The sequence below is a fragment of the Plecotus auritus genome (assembly GCF_963455305.1).
Source record: "Plecotus auritus genome assembly, chromosome: 8".
NCBI lineage: Eukaryota > Metazoa > Chordata > Mammalia > Chiroptera > Vespertilionidae > Plecotus > Plecotus auritus.
Window position 1 is genome coordinate 21,231,346 of NC_137782.1, and position 21,358 is coordinate 21,252,703.

A 21,358-nucleotide genomic window follows, 5' to 3' on the forward strand; every position below is an offset into this window, starting at 1 on the left:
ATCTGCTCTTTGTCCACTGTATTAGTTTCTACATGGGCATAGTGTACCACAGCAATCAATGTTAAATATTATTTGTTTCTTCCATAGGTGGTTCTGGAAGGAAAGTTTAGTAATGATGACAGCTCTTCTTTTGATAAACCAATAACTTTTTTGTCCCTGAAGTTGAGACTTGTGAATATACTAATAGGTGCCTTGCAAACGGAAACAGACCCCAACAACACTCAAATGATATTAGGTTTGTGTTCATATATTGTTTTTGTAAGTGAAAAACAAGATAATTTTGACCCAGACATGCTGAGGAGGCAGTGGTTGGTGATGGGAGGCTAAGTCTAATATAGATCTACTTATTCTGAATCAGAAGCAGAATTTGTTTGCTTTTATATGTGAAAAAATGTAAAGGAGTGAGATGAGGTGAGAAGAGCATTCGGTTGTCTTGGTAAGTCATTTTTGTTTAGTTTTATCTGTGTTCTTTGTTTTTCTCTTTCCTTCCTGTCCTCCTCTCCTCTCTCTACCTCTTCTCTTTCCCTCCCCTTTCTTCTGTTTCCTTTCCTCCCCTTCTGTCTCTTCCTTTTGCCCATTGCCTGCATATGAAAGTATTTTGAGGTGGGTGTAATTCTGGAAGCTGTGTCAGAACTCTGCCAAGAGGAACATGAAGAGTAGCTGTGCTTCCTCCCTTTTTCCTTGTTGTTTTCTACTGTCTCCTAATCATATTGATTGCCTCTTAAATGGCTCCTCATCATTATGGCCACTGTCATATTTTAAGCCCTCATTACTCTCAACTTGATTACTGCAACTCTTCCTTACTGTGCTTTCTGGCATTCATCTAAACAAGTCAATGGCATGGTCCTAGGTACAGGTACTCTGTGGGGAGTGGAATACTAAAGAAGTGAATAGTGTGGCTTTTGCCCTTTAGCAAGTCTCACTGCAGAGATTGGAATACCCTCACAAAGTAGTCAGATAATAGTAGAAGGCAGTACTGATTGCATGTTGTATTGAATGTCTTTAGTATTGAGAGAGAAGAAATCAAAAGAGCAAGGAATACTTCATAGGGGAAGTAGAAGTTAAATTGGATTTTATAGGGCAGAATTTGAATAGGCAGAAATGATGGCAGTAGTGGTTGGAGTTAGTGCTCAGGAAGGATACTATGTTATATAGTGTGAAGGTGAGATAAATAGAGAAGAGTAAATCCTTTCATTTTTGGAAAGGAGTTGAAGGAACAAAGGTTAAATCTCGATTTGAGAGAGCCTTTAACTTGTATGGTTCTCTGTTTTAAGTTATTCAAATAACATATCACTTGAAATCAGATAATTTCTGTGGTTGATGAGAGTATTTAGTTTTGCTTTCCCCTTGTTCTGAAGAACTCTCTTATACATTCCAAGGAAGAATCAATTGACATTCTTGCCATAGATTGGCAAAGCTGTGTCTGTTCTGTCTTTATTCTTTGTGGACAAGATGCACCATCTTGTTTCTGTCCTAGCCTTTCTAGGGCTATGAGTTCCTTCATGATAAATACATTATATTTTGAAGGCACCTTGCCTTCAGCGTATGTAGCCATGGGCAAGCCCTGAAATTGAGATGTTAATGGTTGGTCTTTCATTAAAAAATATCTGATAATGGTCATTTTTATATAAAGCAAGTTTGACCTTCAAATTTATTTTAGAAAAATGTTTTAAAAGTTTGGGGGCAGATCAGAATTAGGGCATTTTCATGGAGTATCTTTTCTGACCAGTCAACAAATTTATTGGTAATTTTATGGAAATTTCAGAAATGCTCTATTAAAAATCATATTTCTGCTATTAATTGAGTTATTTTAGCCATTTTAGTATTCTTGTCATGTATTTAAATAAAATGCTTTTTTTTCTTTTTTTTTTTTTTTTTTGCTGTTGCAGGAGCAATGTTAAATATTGTTCAAGATTCAGCACTTTTAGAAGCCATTGGTTGCCAAATGGAAATGGTAAGATTACCACTTGTAATCTGTCAGAAACTATCAACTTCTGATTAAATTTCATTCTCACATATCTGTCTTTGTGATTTTTAAAGGCATTTGTTTGTAAATTCAGCTTATTGATGCAGAAGGATTCTATTTTGAAATATCAGATATTTTGAGGCTTCTTACCTTTCAGTACCTCAACTATATATCAGGTTCCTGAGAGATACTGCATGAGAGAAATTCCAGCAAACCCAATCTTTATTGCTTAAAGCTCTTACTTCTTTTGCTGTGCTGGTGAATTGGCTTGAATAATCTAGAAAAAGCCCCCTACTCCATAATTTCTTCTATCCCTAGTAGATATAGTGCTGGCTGTTAGCAAGCATCTAGTTGACTCCCATCTCATCAGCTCTTGCAAGGCCCTCTAGATCAAAGTTCGAAGGTTCCCCAGAGCACCAATGCTCCTAACTTTAAAAAGTTTTCCAAAGACTGCCCGTGTCCCCTGCTTCTGTCTCCAAGATATGTGATTCCTATACCTGGAGTAGAGGCAGTGGAGTGGATAAATTAATGGAATACACTAGAATGGTGGATGTAGGATGGGTGATCAAATTATTATTAAGGAAATTATATTCATGTCCCATTAGGTGGCTAATAATAATAAACTGATCTAGATATAATGAATTGTGTTTACATAGGAAAAAATGAGGGAAATCTTTAACAGATATGTTTGTTAGTTCCTAAACATATAGTAGTTAATCTTTAACCATAGTATATTTATTTTTTGTATTTTATTGTATAACTACATTTGAGAGTTACTGTTTGTTTGTTTGTTTGTTTGTGTTTTGTTTTTTTAAGATTGTATTCCTGTTCTGAAGTTTGCTTGGGAGGCACTAGGGTATTTCTTGAAGGATGCGGAGTATTTAGCTAGTGAAGATGAAAAAGGTCCTTGGCTGGCCCTTTGTAAACAGCACCAAAGAAGACCCCAGAATAGGCACCTGTAATCATCAGACTCTTTATAAACTTTCAGTAGATAGTGTCTATGCAAAAACATTACAGCAGTTTTAATCCCTTGTCACTTTTTATCGGTGTATCAGTTTGTGCTATTTAGTTGGCACATTTCATTTTATCAGTATGGCTTCTAATGATTGACCTCTATTTATACTAGTAAACTATGATCATAGCCCTAAAATATTTGATTCATTTTTATTTGACTAGGGTGGTGGAGAAAATAACCTGAAGAGTCACAGTCGCACTAACAGTGGTATTAGTTCAGCAAGTGGTGGAAGCACAGAGCCCACAACTCCTGATAGTGAAAGACCTGCTCAAGCTCTCCTAAGAGATTATGGTAAGCCATGTTTGTTTTTTTGAAATCCAAAGTTTATAGAATAACTTTTAATGTCTAGGTATATAAAACAAATTAGCAAAATATTTTTATGGTCATACTTTTTTATGTATTTAAGCATAATAGAGAGGCTATTGGTGTAAAGATTAAGAAAATGCGAATCTTATAAATTTAACTCTGTAACTTTTAGTAGTTAGATTCTGGGTAGCTTTAGATTTTATAAATGATTATAATGGGTGGTCAGGAAACATTTTTGAATTCTATACCAGAAGCTGGTAACACAGAGTCAAATAGGATGTGGCAGTCTGCCAGTACATCAGTTATTGCAGTGTGGTAAGGAGGAGTGGTGGGAAATGCATGAGATGGGAATCCAGAGGAAAATCTCTGCCTTTGTACTTGAAACCTATATACCTTACTATATATCTGGTTAGATTTCTCAGTCACAAATTTTAAGTAAGAGTAAGGAAATAGTTGCCAGAAGAACATCCTATTCAGTGGTGTCCTTTACCCTGGACAAATTACTTTATGGTTCTCGGAGTTTGTGGTTGCCTTTATGTTTTTATACACAAATAATAGTGTGTTGAATCTGTGAGTGTTAATCCAACTAGATTGGAATGAAATTTAGATCCTTAGATGTGAGTTTAATTTTTTTAATCATAAGTATCCTTGAGCATGTCAGATATAAGGCATTATGTAGATAGTAAACACATTTAAATACTACATTTATTTAAATTGTTGTCTTACTCATTATGCTCATGGGTTTAAGTATATTATAGGTGAAAATTTGTTTATTTTTCATGCTTTCTAAAACACTTTTACACCAAAGAAAATTTTGCATTGTATGTGTTCTAATATAAGTGTTTGAAGTGGTTATTGTTTGCTTCAGCATTTTGAACTGGTGTTAGTGAAGTCTGCTTGTAATGTTGTAAAATATTTTTTACTAAGAAATCCAGATTTGTGTTAGTGTCGCATGAATGTGTCTCTTTAATGATCATTCCTTTTTCTGTTGTCACTGCCCACTTTCTGATAGGATCGACAGGTATAATGTCCCTAAAGCTTCCTTTATCAATTTAATTTAATTTGTCCTTATTTATTATCAGCCAAGTAGTAGTTGCTTTTAAATATAGAATTGGAGGCCAAATAAAAACACAATCACTTGGTTATTTAATTTTTTTAGAAGTATCAAAGTAGTCTTGAAGAATTAAATGTTACAATGTGTTTAAAAAGCAAATGCATGTGATTTTTTATGGCTTAACCCCTGAAAATAATTTTAGTAGATGCTTTAGGATAATTCCCCAGCATCTGAGAAGATTCTGAGATACGAATTTTTCTCTCTATATAAAATTTCAAGGAAATAATTGATAGCCTTTCATTGTTTTTTTTTAAATGTAACTCTGAGTTAATGTAGAAATTTAAATTTTTATATTGTTATAAGAATGATATTGAAATTACTAAATCCCAGTGGATGTCTATATGAAAGTACCTGAGCTGGGAACTAGAAGCTGCTCTTGTCCAGTGTGTGTGCCCTGTGCACTGTTTTTCAGTCAGGCTTGATGCTCAGGCCAGTGGGGCGGGGAGCATAGCACTGTGTGGGTGCCCATCGTGCTCACTGTGGCTGCTGTGGTCTGTGCCTGGTGGAATGCCATGCTTCTCGTTACTAATGCTTAGTTGTTTTCCCTCCCTGTGGGATGTGGCATTGGGGTTATATCCTAGCTCTTAATACAGATTCAGCTGCGGGGCTACTGATTCGCAGCATTCATCTCGTCACCCAAAGACTCAACTCCCAGTGGCGACCAGACATGAGCATATCATTGGCAGCTCTGGAGCTCCTTTCTGGCTTGGCAAAGGTGAGAAGGACAGTCCTTTAATGTTAGCCCAGCAGCCTAGGACCATGGCTCTATTTTCTGTATTTCCTGATGCCTTGGGTGTGGGTATCACAGTATTGGTTTATACTCAAACATAGTTTATATTCAAAGTGTGGAAGAGTGAGCCTCCAAGTGAGATTTTACAAAATGAACTTACTTTTTTTTACTTAGTATTTTTTATACTATTTTAAAATCTTCAGTGTGGCATTTTGTGCCATTATAGAATAGGATCATTTAATTTTAATAAATACAGATTTGGTAAAGGAAGAGTGATTATTCTGAAATATGCCATTTGGGACTGTGACTCTTCCATCTTCCATTATCAGAGATAGGTGAAAATCGGCTATACTTTTACTTTCACAGCTATTATTCAGTTTTGTGGAACCTTAGAGTTGGGTGGCCATTTGCACTTCTCTAAGTATTTTCTTTTTTATTGGAGTGAAATTTATAAAATTAACCATTTGAAATTGAACAATTCAGTGGCTGTTTAGTACATTTGTAATGTTTAACCGCCACCTCTATCTAGTTCCAAAACATTTTCATCACCCCAAAAAGAAAATCCATACTCAATAAGCATTTGCTTTCTGGTTTCCCCTCTCCACAATCTCTGATGACCACCACTCTCTATGGATTTACCTATTCTGGACACTTCATATAAATTAAATCACACAATATATGATCTTTTGTGCCTGGCTTCCTTTACTTAACATGTTTTTGAGGTTCATTTATGTTATAGAATATGCTAGAATTTCATTTCCTTTATGGCTGAATAATATTCCATTGTATTTATATGCACCAGTTTGTCTACTCATTCATTTGTTGAGGCACATTTGAGCTATTATGAATAGTGCTGCTATGAACATGCATGTACATTCACTTGTTTGAATACCAATTTTCAGTTATGTTGGGTATATACCTGGTAGTTGAATTCCTGGGTTATATGCTAATTCTGTACTTAACTTTTTGGGGAGCTGCCAAATGGTTTTCCACAGAGATGTATGGGGTTCCAGTTTCTCCACATCCTCACTCATCATCTAAGTGTTTTCTTTTATGTAAAACTGGCAGGATTATCTTGTATGTAATAATTCCTTGTGTTGTGAAGATCAAATGAAATGAGACAAAATATGTAAAACACATTGTGAACAAAAGGGTGATATACACACATAAAGTGATATTGTCTGAGATGATAAAGTTCAAACCCTTGTTTTACAGATGTGGGGACAGGTGGCAAAGGTTGTGACTTACCTAAGTACTGAGAAACAAAATGGGCTAGAAAACCTAAGATGTTCTTACCACCACTTAGAGCTTACCTCAAAGATTTTCAGGGATAGGTGTAATGGCCTTAGTGTTGTGAGGAGCAGTTTCTGATGTAGAAAGTAAGACTAACCATTCATGAGACTTGCAGGACCACACTGTCTTTGAGGGCAAGGTACTGTTTCCTGTGATATTCAGACACTCTCAATAGTTAGGAATAATTAGCCCTAGGTGGAGGTCTGCTCTAGACCTCTGTAACAAATCATAAAGGGTAACATTACCTGATTTCAAGACTTACTATAAAGCTGTAGTATTCAGAAGTCTGGTATTGGAATAGGGTTGGACAAATTGATCACTGGAATACTATAGGGAGTCCAGAAATAGAAGCACATATACATGAACATCTGATTTTTGATAAAGGTGCAGGAGAAAGGAGAGTTTTTCAACAAATGGTGTTGGAACAATCAGATATCCTAATATATAAAAACCCAGGGTCTGTAACATCCAAAACGACCAAAGGCTCGACCGACCGGAAGTCAGTCCTGCAGTCAGTGCTGGGTTGCCGTGGTGACCCAGCACCGACTGCCACTGCTGCAGGTGCGGCGACCCAGCACTGACTGCTGAGAAGGCTGTGGATCAGGCCCGGAGAGGGGCCCAGGGAGAGAGAGGCAGGGTCTGATCTTCAGCCTCCATGGCAGCTGTTGATCAGCCATTGCCTCTCTTTCTCTCTGGGCTTCGCCAACAGCTGTGCCTCTGTTTCTCTCCGGGCCTCCGAGGGGGCTGCTGATCAGCCCCACCTCTCTAATCAGGCCCAGTGATAGGCCCGGAGACGCTGACTGGCATAGAAACAGACCAATCAGAACCAAATCTGGATGAACTTTGAGGAGCCAATGGCTGCCTAGGAGGCGGAGCTTTTGATGCTGACTGGCATAGGAACCGACCAATCAACGTAATCTGGGTGAACTGCGAAGGCAGAACCTAAGGTGGGGCCTGAGGAGGGGTTTTAAGGGCAACAGCTGTTTGGTGTAAGGTGTAAGAAAGCGGTTCAATTTTTTAATAACCAGTTTGGCAGTTTAGTGCATATGGCTGGCTATCAGTCCAGATATAGGGATTATGTATTTTTGTCTGCCAAGAGCATCTCCTCCTGCTGAAAAAGGTTTTCCCCCCATATAAGCAATCATATCCAATATAATCTATCTATACTAATAAAAGGGTAATATGCTAATTAGACCGGTCAACCAGCCATCTTCTGGACAAAGCCATGGTGGTGGGGCCCGAGGCAGAGAGCGCAGTTGGGGGCGAGATCAGACCAGCAGGGGAGGGCCATTGGGGGCGAGATCAGGCCGTCAGGGGAGGGCCATTGGGGGCAAGATCAGGCCGGCAGGGGAAGGCAGTTGGGGGCAACCAGGCCGGCAGGGGAGGGCAGTTGGGGGCGAGATCAGGCCGGCAGGGGAGGGCAGTTGGGGGCGAGATCAGGCCGGCAGGGGAGGGCAGTTGGGGGTGAGATTAGGCTGGCAGGGGAGGGCAGTTGGGGGTGAGGTTAGGCCGGCAGAGGTTAGGGGCTATCAGGCAGTCAGGCAGGGCAGTTAGGGGCGATCAGGCAGGTGAGCGGTTAGGAGCCAGCGGTCCCAGATTGTGAGAGGGATGTCCAACTGGATCAGGCCTAAACTGGCAGTCGGACATCCCCCAGTTAGAGGTGATCAGGTAGGCAGAGGCAGTTGGGGGCGAAATCAGGCCGGTAGGGGAGAGCAGTTAGGGGTGATCAGGCAGGCAGGCAGAGAGGTTAGGGGCTATCAGGCAGGCAGGCAGAGAGGTTAGGGGCTATCAGGCAGTAGGCAGAGGCAGTTAGGGGCGATCAGGCAGGTGAGCGGTTAGGAGCCAGTGGTCCCAGATTGTGAGAGGGATGTCCAACTGGATCGGGCCTAAACTGGCAGTCGGACATCCCCCAAGGGGTTCTTGATTGGAGAGGGTGCAGGCTGGGCTGAGGGAACCCCCCCCCCGTGCATGAATTTTGTGCCCTAGGCCACTAGTCTATATATATATAAAAGCCTAATCGACCGCTGACCATCCGGTAGCTATGATGCACAATGACCACCAGGGGGCAGATACTCAATGCACAGGCATGGAAACATGTAACAGACTGATGAATCTCAGAGGGGAGGAGGGAGAGGGGAGGGCGGGAAGAGTTTAACCAAAGATCTTACATGCTTACTAGAGGCCCAGTGCACAGTTTCATGTACCGGTGGGGTCCCTTGGCCTGGCCTGCGGGCATCAGGCTGAAACTGGCTCTCCGACTTCCCCAGAGGGGTCCCGGATTGTGAGAGGGCGCAGGCTAGGCTGAATCTGTGCACCGGGCCTCTAGTTCATATATAAAAAAAGAACTTTGGTTCATACCTTGCACAGTGTACAAAAATTAACTCAAAATGGATTGTAGCCCTAAATAGAAAACCTAAACCAGTGGTTGGCAAACTCATTAGTCAACAGAGCCAAATATCAACAGTACAACGATTGAAATTTCTTTTGAGAGCCAAATTTTTTAAACTTAAACTTCTAACGCCACTTTTTCAAAATAGACTCACCCAGGCCATGGTATTTTGTGGAAGAGCCACACTCAAGGGGCCAAAGAGCTGCATGTGGCTTGCGAGCCACAGTTTGCTGACCATGGAACTAAACTATAAAACTGCTAGAAGGGGAGAAAATCTTTGTTATTTAATGAAGATTTAGGTTATACAAAGATTTCTTACGTATTGCAACATAGAAAAGCGAACTATTAAATTGGACTTCACCAAAGTTATGAACTACTGTTCTTCAAAAAATACTCTTAGGAGAATGAGATGACACAGACTGGGAGGAAATCTTTACAAAATATATCCAATGAAGGACTTATATCCAGATTAATAATGAACTCTCAAAACTCAATAATAGCCTTTGCTTTTGGTGGTGAACGATAGCAATATAGTGGTGCAAATTTCCAACAAGAGAAAGTTTGTTGTTGATGACATTTTCAGAGATAAACTGAATGAGTTCTCACTTAGAGGCTTGCTGAAGATACTACCCTGGAATTGAGATCTGACTTGTATCAACCAGCATAGCAATCATTACCTTGGCCTCTGGGATTCAGAATGTTCTTTGTGAGAAGGACCAGTGGGTCCAGGAATTGACCGATGTAGTTTAGAAGTTTAATTTCCCTGAGTTTTAGAGTTTTATGAAGTTAAGATAGCCATAAGAGGTCTGTGTGCCATTGCACAGAGTCTCTGCATTACAAACTTCCAGGAGGGGTTCCTGTGTCAAGAGCCTGCTGTGGGGTACTGTAGTTCATCATGGAGAGTGAGGCCAAGGGCCACAAGGTCCTGGAGTCAGGGAAACTCCAAAGATGGGGCTGGATCCATGAAGTTTGTGGATGTTCTGATGATCTACAGTGGGGACCCTGTAAGCTATATCAGTACCACCATGTGCCATGTGTGCTCAGATAGGTGTGCTGGGCATCAAAGTGAAGATCATGCTGTCCTGGGACCCAAGCGATAAGATTGGCCCTAAATCCCTGTCTAACCACATGAACATTGTAGACCCTAAAGATGAGATACTATCCACTATCTCTATCTCAGGACATAAGGTTAGAAAGCCAGAGCTACTGCCATGCTCTCCAGGGGTGGGCAAACTTTTTGACTCGAGGGCCACATGGGTTCTTAAACTGGACCGGAGGGCCGGAACAAAAGCATGGATGGAGTGTTTGTGTGAACTAATATAAATTCAAAGTAAAGGAGCGGAGGGGAGAGCAAGAGAACCCTCCGCTCTTTCGGCTCCGCGGGCCGGATAGAACAGCCGAACGGGCCGGATCCGGCCCGCGGGCCGTAGTTTGCCCACGGCTGCTCTAGCCAGTTCCTGCTGCACAACAGGTTCTTCTTAGCAGCTGGATCTGGATATCTGGTTGTTGCTTTGAAAAGACCTTTAATAACATCTTTTAAAAAGACAAAACAATAACAACAACAAAACCCCTCATTAATACAACAAACAACCCAATTAAAAAATGGAGAAAAGATTTGAGCAGACACTTTACCAAAGAAAATATACATATGGCAAATAAGCACATGAAAAGATGCTTGATATCACTAGCTATTAGGAAAATGCAATTAAAACACTATGAGTTACCACTTCATACCTATTAGGATGGCTAAAATTGAAAAGACTGACCATACCAAATGTAGGTGAGGATGTGAAGGAACGGGAATTCCCAATACTGTTGAAGGGAATATTAAATGGGACAGCCATTTTAGAAAACAGCTTGTTAGTTCCTTAAAAAGTTAAACATATTATATGACCCAATCACTCCACTACTAGGAGCATATATCCATACAAAGACTTATACATGAATGTTCATAGCAACTTTATTTGTATCTAGAGGCCTGGTGCATGAGATTCGTGCACTCGGTGCGGGGGTGGGGAGGGCCCCTCAGCTCGGCCTGCGCCCCCCAAGGGGGTGATGTCCACCTGGCAGCTTAGGCCCAATCTCTGGGGTTCGGGCGTAAGCTGGCAGTCAGACATCGCTCTTGCAGTCTGGGGCTCTCGCAGTCCAGGACCCCTCGCTCCTTACCGCCTGCCTGCAGCAGAGGCGGGAGAGGCTCCCGCCATCACCGCTGAGCTCGCCAGCCAGAAGCCAGGCTCGCTGCTCCTTAGTGCTGCCTCAGTGATGGAAGAGGCTCCTGTCACTGCTGATGCGCTTGCCAGGCTGTGAGCCTGACTCAGGGCTTCTGGCTGGGTGGCGCTCCCCTTGTGGGAGCACACTGACCACCAGGGGGCAGCTTCTGTGTTGAGCGTCTGCCCCCTGGTGGTCAGTGCACGTCATAGCGACTGGTCATTCTGCCGTTTGGTTGATTTGCATATTGGCCTTTTATATAGGACTAGAGGCCCATGCGCAAAATTCATGCAAGAGTAGACCTTCCTTCCTGCGACTGCCGGCACCGGCTTCCCTCTGGCACCTGGGACCTGGGCTTCCCTCTGGCCGCCAGCAGGCACCCAGGACCTGGGCTTCCCTCACAGCCTTGGCTTTGTCCAGAAGGCCATCCGGAAGGACATCTGGTCTAATTAGCATATTATGCTTTTATTATTATAGATACCCAGAATCCAGAAACAACCCAAATGTCAGTCAGTGGGTGACTGGATAAATTGTGCTATAGCTGTACAGTGGAATACTACTCAGAAATAAAAAGGAATGAACATTTCATACACACACCCAAAATTGTGGATAAGTCTTAAAATAATTATGCTAGTTAACCTATAGTGACAGCAGATCAGCAGTAATCTAGGGAGGAGGATAAAGGGAGTTGGAGGAAGGATTACAAACTACATGAGATTTTGGGGATGATGGATATATCCACTATCTTGATTGTGGTGATAGTTCACAGGTATATACTTATGCCAAAATTTATCAAAGTGTACACTTTAAATATGTCTAGTTTACTGTATATTGATACCTCTGGGCAGCTGCACAGAACTTTGTAGCCCCTAGAACATCATTGTGGGATTGGGTTAGGGGGCTCAAAAAATGTGTAAATGTTCTATTGCCAGCTATTCTTTTGATCTCTGGCAATGGTGAGTAGATGCATCCTAAGAGTTTAGGTTTTAGGGCATGAAAAAGTATATTAAAATGAAGTACTATTTTAATATTTGAAAAATGCCCTCTGTTTTTATATATAGTACTAGAGGCCCGGTGCATGAAATTCATGCACGGCGGGGGGTGTTCCTCAGCCCAGCCTGCACCCTCTCCAATATGGGACCCCTCAAGGGACATCCCTCTCACAATCCAGGACTGCTGGCTCCCAACTGCTCTCCTGCCTGCCTTCCTGATTGCCCCTAACCACTTCTGCCTGCCAGCCTGATCACCCCCTAACCACTCCCCTGACAGCCTGATTGATGCCTAACTGCTCCCCTGCCAGCCTGTTTTCCCCTAACTGCCCTCCCCTGCAGGCTGATCATTCCTAACTGCCCTCCCCTGCAGGCCTGGTCCCCCCCAACTGCCCTCACCTGCAGGCCTGGTCCCCCACCCCCCAACTGCTCTCCCATGCAGGCCTGGGTCCCCCCCAGCTGCCCTTCCCTGCAGTCCCGGTCACTCCAACTTCCCTCCTCTCCTCTGCAGGCCTGGTCCCTCCCAACTGCCCTCCCCTGCTGGCCTGATCGCCCACAACTGCCCTCCCTTGCAGGCCTGGTCCCTCCCAACTGCCCTCCCCTGCTGGCCATCTTGTGTCCACATGGGGGCAGCCATCTTTGACCACATAGGGGCAGCCATCTTGTGTGTTGGAGTGATGGTCAATTTGCATATTACTCTTTTATTAGATAGGATAGAGGCCTGGTGCATGGGTGGGGGCTGGCTGGTTTGCCCTGAAGGGTGTCCCAGATCAGGGTGGAGGTTCCCTTGGGGCATGGGGTGGCCTGGGCGAGGGGCCTGTGATGGTTTGCAGGCCGGCCACGCCCCCGGGCGACCCAAGCGAAGGCCCTGGTATCTGGGATTTATTTATCTTCTATAATTGAAACTTGGTAGCCTTGGGCGGAGCCAAGCCTCCTGCTTGCTCCGTGGCTGCAGCCATTTTTGTTGGGATTTATTTATCTTCTATAATTGAAACTTTGTAGCCTTAAGCGGAGGCTGAGGCAGGCCAGGGCTGTGGGAGCTTGGCTTCCTCCATCGCCGGGGGCAACTCAAGCCTCCTGCTCTCTCTAGCTCCGTGGCTGCCGCCATTTTTGTTGGGATTTATTTATCTTGTATAATTGAAACTTTGTAGCCTTGAGTGGAGGCCTGGGCCAGCCAGGGTGTACAGAAAGCTTGGCTTCCTCCATTGCCGGGGAAACCCAAGCCTCCTGCTCGCTCCATGGCTGCAGCCATCTTAGTTGGGTTAATTTGCATACTCGCTCCTGATTGGCTGGTGGGCGTGGCTTGTGGGTGTAGCGGAGTGATGCTTAATTTGCATATTACTCTTTTATTAGGTAGGATTATAATACCTCTGAAATGGCCTGATTTCCTATATAAATAAAGTTTTAGAAGCAAGGTTTCCTATGGTGTGTTAGATTCTCAGAAAGGCCAGGCCTCAGTGCAGATGCTTTAAAATTGGTATAATGGTTTCTGGCTAACTGTGTTCCCCATATGAATATGCTCAGGTGAAGGTGATGGTTGATTCCGGAGACCGGAAGCGAGCCATCAGTTCTGTGTGCAGCTACATTGTGTACCAGTGTAGTCGGCCAGCTCCTCATCACTCCCGGGACCTGCACTCCATGATAGTGGCAGCTTTTCAGTGTCTCTGTGTCTGGCTGACAGAGCATCCTGATATGCTTGATGAAAAGGTTAGTTTGCTACATCTTAAAACAGTAAATAGAAATAAAATGTATGTTGGGAAAATACCTTTTAAAAGAGATTATATAAATGTAAGTACTATATTGCGTACTTTAAACTGAATGTACTTGTTATATTTCAGTAGAACACTTATCCTTTTGAGCACAATTCAAAAACTGTCATACTTATATTTGGTTGCAAATGAACCCATAGAGAAGTTCTATTAAAAGATGAGGACTTGACTCATTTATTTGAGTTCTTCTTTCTTTTTTTGTTAATACTCACCTGAGGATATTTTTCCATTGATTTTTGGAGAGATTGGAAGGGAGGGGGAGAGACAGAGAGACAGAAACATCAATGTGAGAGAGACACATCGATAGGTTGTCTCCCACACAATGCCCTGATCAGGGTCAGGGATCAAGCCTGCAATTGAGGTATCTGCCCTTGACCAGAATTGAACCTGAGACCCTTAGTCATTGGGCCAATGCTCTATCCACTGAGCCAAACTGGCTAGGGTGGGAATGTTCTTTCTTAAAAGGGTGATAGCTTTGAAATGGCCAGAAGGCACTTTGGTAACCCATTACCAAACCAAGAAAGGCAATTGATAGCCAGGCTGCCAACCTAAAGCAAGATTGGTCTGTAAAGGTTGCTTGTATCTAAAAATTTCATTTCACACATGTTTCCCTGCTTTTGTGGGGGCACATTATTCTATATAATACTTTTCTTGTGGGGAGGCAGGCAGTTAGAGTTAATTCACAGTGAAAATAAGAGATATCAAGCATAGTGGATATTTATTTAGAGCCTTATACAGTTTAAAAATAATTCTGTTTATTAAATCTTAGTCATTTTCATTTAGGCTTCTAAAGTTATGATACCAGAAATTGCTTAAAACTGTCAATAATTGATGAACTTCCCTTTGGATAACCTAGCATGTTTTAAACCATCCAGGTTTAATAGATTAGTTACATTTCTTTCATTTGGGCTTTCATGATTTATAGTCTGAGGTAATTTTTATTAGTTACATTTCTTTCATTTGGGCTTTCATGATTTATAATCTGACTAATAAAATTGAATTGAATTTATTATTACTTACTATCTAACTCTCTGAACACTCAAATTTATTTCTTTAAAAAAATTGGGGGGAGTTTATTATTATGAAATTTATATATACCTATTAAAGAAAATGAGAAAGAAACTAGAGCCCCACTACCAGAATACAGTCACCATTAACATTTGATGTGTTTCCTTGTCTTATAAGATAGGTGTATTATAAAAACTGATTTGCATTTCCTGCTTCTAGGACTGTCTTAAGGAAGTACTGGAGATTGTGGAACTGGGTATTTCGGGAAGTAAGTCCAAGAGCAGTGAGCAAGAGGTCAAGTACAAAGGAGATAAGGAGCCAAACCCTGCTTCTATGAGGGTAAAGGATGCTGCTGAAGCCACCCTAACATGGTATGAAAGTGACTGCATAGGGAATATGCCTAGAAATTTATTGGAGTTAGCTGTAATCCTAGTTTTTTCTCCTCCCCAGTTTTTTAGCATTAAGTGGTGCAACCCCTTTAGGATACTTTTTCTACAGAAATAAACTAGGAAATAAAAGCCTTTTTTTTTTTTTTTTTTTTGGACGGAAAGAAACCAGGAACTTGGGTCTGAGAGTTTAGGTTCTTTTTTTTTTCTATGTTGATTGACATTAATTCAGGTCATACCATGTTACAGTTGGAAAGGATCTTGGAGAGCCTAATTCCACGTCCTGACTTGATGGCTGCATCCAGAGACAGGATCTGTCTGAGTCACACTGTCAGGTCTCTTGCTTTCTAGCTCAGTGGTCTGTATTCTCTGCTACACCATTTATATTATATATTAAAGGTTCATTTATCCAAGTTTTAGGAACTGGTAATAGGATCACAATGAAAAATCAGATTTACCACCCTCAAAGAGCTTCTTTCCCACTAGGGAAGGAAAGATAAAAACACAAGCAGCTGTACTATTATTACATGGACAATAAGTGCTCAAAGAGAAGGAAGTACAAATAAAATGCTGGGAAGCTGGAAGGAGGAAATGAATACTTCCAGATAAGGGCAAATCGAAATAAGATTCCTGGGGAAAATGACATTGGACCTAACTTTTAGAGGATGAGTAACGTTTGAGCTATAAGCCAGACTCCAGGTTGGGTATGTCAGCAAGAGAAGATTCCTGTTCAATATTTTAGTAGTGAAGGAATGGAGATAGGTTAGTAAAAAGTAGCAGAAAGAGCTGAGAGAGTTTGTGTTTGGCTGATAAGTGATGAAAGTAGAAGTATGTAAAGAAGGCAGTTTAGGCACACTTATGAACTGTGAGGAAGAGGTAAATGGAGAAAATTAGGTTGAATCAGTACAGATGGAAAGATGGTGCTTACCACAGGATAAATGTAGATGAAGACCCAGACAAATAGAAAAGCAGGAAGGAACAATGTCAAGTCAGTCTGGGTCGGCTCATCTTGGGCTTAGTAATCCTATCTAATAAAGAGGGAATATGCTAATTGACCATCACTTTGTCACAAAGATGGCTGCATCCAGACCAAGTTCCCTTAAGGAGCCTTAAGGAGCAATCAGCAGGGACCTGAGGCTATGCCCTCCCCTGCCCCCGTGGGGCTTGATAGGGGACCTGAGGCTGTGCCCCCCTCCCGGTGCTGGGCCAAGGGACCTGAGGCAGTGTCCCCCACCTGGCGGGGCTTGATGGAGGACCTGAAGGCATGCCCCCCACCCCGGTCTGGGCTGGGGGACCTCAAGCCACGCCCCCCATCCTGGCCCCGGGGCCAGGGGACCTGAGGCTACGCCCCCTGCCTGGCAGGGCTTGACAAGGGTAGGACTGGCCAGGTCTGGATCTAGCCCAATGAGGCGGGGGAGGCAGCCGGGTCTGGGTCTCACGTGATTTCAAGGTGCATGTGTGTGGGTGGGGACTTGACTCTGGGTCCCGTGGTGAGCCCCAGACTCTGATAGGAGGAAGGTTTTCATATACATTTTACTAATTTTCTTTCATCTCTGACACTTCTATTATAGAGAAAGGGCAAATAGCAATATTAAATTATTTCCTCTAATTAATCCCCTTTTAATGTGCACGAATTTCGTGCACTGGGTCACTAATGTGGTAGATAAGAGTGCTTGAAGATAGGCACATAAATCAGCCCTTACCAAGATCTCAGAATCTTTTGAGTTCAGTGGTGTGTTGGTAACTTAGGATACATACAATAAAGTTGGATTTATTTCTGTTTCTCATGGGCTTAGATCATTCAGTAGTTTTATAAGTGTGCTGGCTTTAGTCCTGTTACTATGCTAATGCTGGCTCTCAGTGACTTTGTGAAGGTTTGGCTAATAGCTAGAAAATCAGAAAAATATGTATGAGTACTAGAAATAATATACATTCCAAGAGAAGACCACAGTTGAGATTGCCTGGATGGGTTTTTCCCCTTGATGTACCAATAGAAATAGATTTAAAAGCATTATAAAAGAGGAGAGCCCTGGGATGCCACTCCCAAATCTAGTTTTGTTCTACTGGCAACTTTTCCAACAGTATCTCTAGTTTCCAATCTTGAAGGGTGCCTTGAATAGTACTATCATCATGAAATATGTCCAAAACCAAATTTCTGTGTTGCTTTACAATTATAGCTTTATGTCCATATCACTGCTGTTTTCCAGTTATGCACACAGAACTTTGGCTTTTTTTCTTATTTATATGTCATTCCCCCATATGAAGCTAGTGACTGAGTCTAATAAACGTTACTTTCAAAAGTGTTTCCTCCAATAGCATCTTGGTCGAGACCCTTTCTTCTTGCCTGATTTTCCTGTTTTCAATCGCTTTCCTTTCTAGTTCATTTTGCATTCTATTGCTGAACTTCTTATTCTGCTGCTTGAGTGATAGAAAACTGAATATTCTGTGAATGCTGTGGTCTGGTTTTCAAGGATCTCCTTATTCTTCCCCACTTGAACTGTCTGATCTTTCCCAGCACATCCGTTTTGCCATGAAAGCCACTAATGGCCGTGAACAGGGCATACTCATACCTGTCTATATACGACCCCTGGTTTTCAGGACTTCTCTCTTCTCTAGGCCACATCTTTCATTGTTCAGTGCTCACCTCAAATCTAGCTACCTCCATGGGACCTTCTTTGGTGGTTCTGCCTCTGCATGATGACTCTTTTCTGTACCTGGATGCTCATTCAGTCTGACCCTACTGTAGAGCATGGAATTTCATACCTGGTTATGTTTGATACATGCCAGTGTTCTTCTCAATGTGGGTAGAGGCCAAGTTTGTTCTTCACACCGTGCACAGTGCTGAGCACACAGTAGACAATTATAGATTGCCTGCTTGTCTTTTTCCCCCTTGGTGTACTAATATAAATCTAGAATTAGGGTTCTTAGGAGTCATTTCAGCAGCCCCTCTGCTTAAGTCACTTTAAGACAGACTTGTTATTTAGCTTCTGATTCTGAGATATCTGACCCCCAAGTTTACCCATTTCATTTTAATTGTTAAAAACCTGATGTTTACATTGAACTGAAATCTCTCCCACTTTAACTCCTACTCATTGGTTCTGATTCAAAGTTTTTTTCTAAGCAGTATGTCTGAAAGACAATGTTCGTTCTCTGATTCATTTCTGCCAGTACTTTCAACTATTTTTTATATGACAGGGGAACCAAGTACCTTTTTCATCCTGGTCATTCTCCTCTTAATGGCGTAGGTTTGACTATGCACTTCTTAAAGGTCATTTGCTGAGTATAATATGCTAGATGTGAACTGATATTTTAGACTCTGTAAAATATTATATTTTCATTTAAATGTACTTAGAGACTACATTGGATTTTTGGTAACCTATTGATTTGCATTAATTCTGCAAAATCTTTAGAGTCTTTCATCTGTTTGAGGGCATTTGGATGTAATGTACAGAATTTTATATTTAAACCTGAAATTTTTTCCCTGTAAGGTTTGCTTTATTTGTTTATTTATTTATTTAGTTAGTTAGTTTAGTCCTTTAAGATTCTTTTGGATCCCAGCTTTGATATATTAATTCTGCAGCTCAACTTTTGGTCAACTACAGATTTAATGAGCCTACCTTGTATGTCCTAATCAAAGACACTGATAAAAATATTGAAGGAAGGTAAACTCACAAAGCACATCATAGGAAATTTTCCTTCAGGTTCACAGTTATTTTAAAATCTTATCTGTAGGTTTATCATGGTACACTCAAATACTCGCATGTTTTGATTTCAAGATACTTCTCTGCCTTTCCAGTTTAGTCACCATCAAGAAGAGAAAATGTGGTTAGGCTGGTGAGATTTGATCTTAGTGACCTATTCCCTGGTGAGCAACCTATTTGATAATGTCTTAGAACCTTGCATAGAACACAAGCAAGTTCACACGATTCATATGCTTTGTGACAGCCATCTTTGTCCCGTTTTAGAAAACCAAAGCCACATGTTCCCATTACTGGTATGTTACCTATTATCCACAAATCCTTAGGCTTGATCCATCATGAAATTTTCCTGGTCCTTGAAATTCTTAGTCTTTCTCTAAGGAAGAGAAAAAATAGAAGGAAAAATATATATGAGCAATGTTGCCTTTCATTATCAGAAATGTTTGAGTTCAAGCATTAGAATTAAAGAGAAAGGGAGCTGCCACTCAAGCTGAGGATTGAGATGATAAAAGTGGTGCTGGGGAGTATTACCTTTCTAAATGAGTTGCATATGAAAGGTCAGGTAATAATATTAGGACCACAAGATAAAATCTTATGTTTTCATATCAAGATACGTTCTCTCTGTGCTTCAATTTCTTTATTATAAAATGGGAATAATAGTGCTATCTATCTCATAGGGTTGCTATGGTAACTAAATAAAATAATATGTGTGAAGTGTTTAGATCAGTGCCTGGCACATAGTGAGTGGTATGTATGTTATTTGTTGAATGTATGCAAAAATCTCTTATGAATATAAACATTTCTGAATGTTAAGGCTTGATCATTTGAATTCCAATGTCCAAATCAGTTCTTTTATATATTCTCATTTGATAATTATAGCAGTTTTGCAAAGTGTAACTATTAATGCATCAAGTTGCTTACCTGGAAAAAGGATAATATCTACTCTGGTCTTTTAATGATCACTTATCTCTTCTGAGCCTGAGTTTCCTCATCTGAAAATTTGAGGGGACTTGGTTTATCCTTTTCTAGCTCTAGAATGCTTTAGCTAGCATAATTTTGAAAGCCTGAACACACAAAATTTTTAATGTATCTTTATCTTTAGATGCTTTGGAAGTGTGGTTGTGATTAGGTTCCCTAGGTAGCAAACTCGGAGAGAGAAATTTACTTTTAAAAAAGTTTATTGGAAAGTGCTCTCAGGATCAACCCCTATGAGGGAGTGAAGGAAGCAATATTCCTTCACTCCCTCATAGGGAAGAACTAAACTGTGATGCAGTTACCACAAAGAGATCTGGAACTGAGTTGGCCCTTCAGAGTTCTCTGAGGTTGGGGCAAGAGGACTGAAACTTTATACCCCTTCATCAGCCATTCAATGGGTATGGACTGTCCCAGGAGGTAGCTGTGATCTTAGGTGAGGTGGTTCTTGTTGGCCAAGGGCACCTCTTGGAAAGGGATCAGCTCAAAGTTGTGGCCACCATCTTCCTGCAACTAGGGGAGTGAATCTTTCAGTGGAGGGGGCAATCTGGACAGCACATCAAGGCATCCACCACAAGGAGTAAATCTGACCTGTGAAGTGGAAGCATGGCCTGGCCGGGTCAATTAAAATCAAAAGTGCAGAAGGACACATTGATACATGAGGTAAACTTAAGATTTTGCTTTGGGAATTAACTGTTATCTTTTGTATTCTCCATAGTATTATGCAATTACTTGGCGCATTTCCTTCACCCAGTGGTCCTGCCTCTCCTTGTAGTCTGGTGAATGAGACCACTTTGATTAAATACTCCAGGCTGCCAACCATAAACAAGCACAGCTTCCGTTACTTTGTCTTGGATAACAGTGTCATCCTGGCAATGCTGGAGCAGCCTCTTGGAAATGAACAGAGTAAGTTTCAGCACTTTGGGCTTTCTCCACTGCTGTATCATCATGTCCACCAGTACGAGCAAGCTATTTCCTTCAGGGAAGGAAAGACTGCAAATTCTAAGCAATTGTGCATTTGTCAAGAAGATGTCTAGCTGTGGGATAATAGTGAGTGAAAAATGGAAGGTCAGAAAATGGGATATGCTGCTTGAGTGATAGAAAACTGAATATTCTGTGAATGTTAAGGGCCTCTTTTAGAGGCCCTTAATGTGTGTCTGAAATATCAGAGAAGAGCTTTATAGTTTTATAAAATGTTTATTTTAGTGGGCCATTTTCTGTTGTTGTTTTTTTACTGTGTTTAAAAATCATTATTACTTTTCCTTTCCTCTTGAACTTTGGATCCTGCCCCACTCCACAGTGTTCTATTTCAGTCAGTGGTATCACCTTAAGAGGTGGAAATTTGAGGAGTCATCTTAGTCTTGCCTGTTTTTTTCTGTTATTCCCTTATATAATTGATTTCTAAGTTTCCACCTCCCCAGTGGCTCTTTTCTTTTCTCTTCCGGAGTTGGGCAATTATTAAAGGCCCCATCTATTCTATATTAAACTGCTCTCCCAGTATATTCAAATGCAGGG

General features: G+C 41.5%; 1 protein-coding gene across 4 annotated transcripts in view; it reads left to right on the forward strand.

The window, feature by feature from the left end:
* The window catches only part of RALGAPB (Ral GTPase activating protein non-catalytic subunit beta), a 90,817-nt gene that overhangs the window by 37,794 nt on the left and 31,665 nt on the right, over positions 1–21,358 (forward strand). For 2 of the 4 annotated variants that reach the window (XM_080685085.1, XM_080685087.1), the window contains 7 exons: positions 88–235; positions 1,890–1,954; positions 3,143–3,272; positions 4,983–5,116; positions 13,535–13,717; positions 15,007–15,158; positions 20,562–20,749. In XM_080685085.1, coding sequence (XP_080541211.1) covers positions 88–235; positions 1,890–1,954; positions 3,143–3,272; positions 4,983–5,116; positions 13,535–13,717; positions 15,007–15,158; positions 20,562–20,749 — 1,000 coding nt within the window. The remainder of the gene's footprint in view (positions 1–87; positions 236–1,889; positions 1,955–3,142; positions 3,273–4,982; positions 5,117–13,534; positions 13,718–15,006; positions 15,159–20,561; positions 20,750–21,358) is intronic. The other 2 variants (XM_080685086.1, XM_080685088.1) reach the window with 1 other exon arrangement.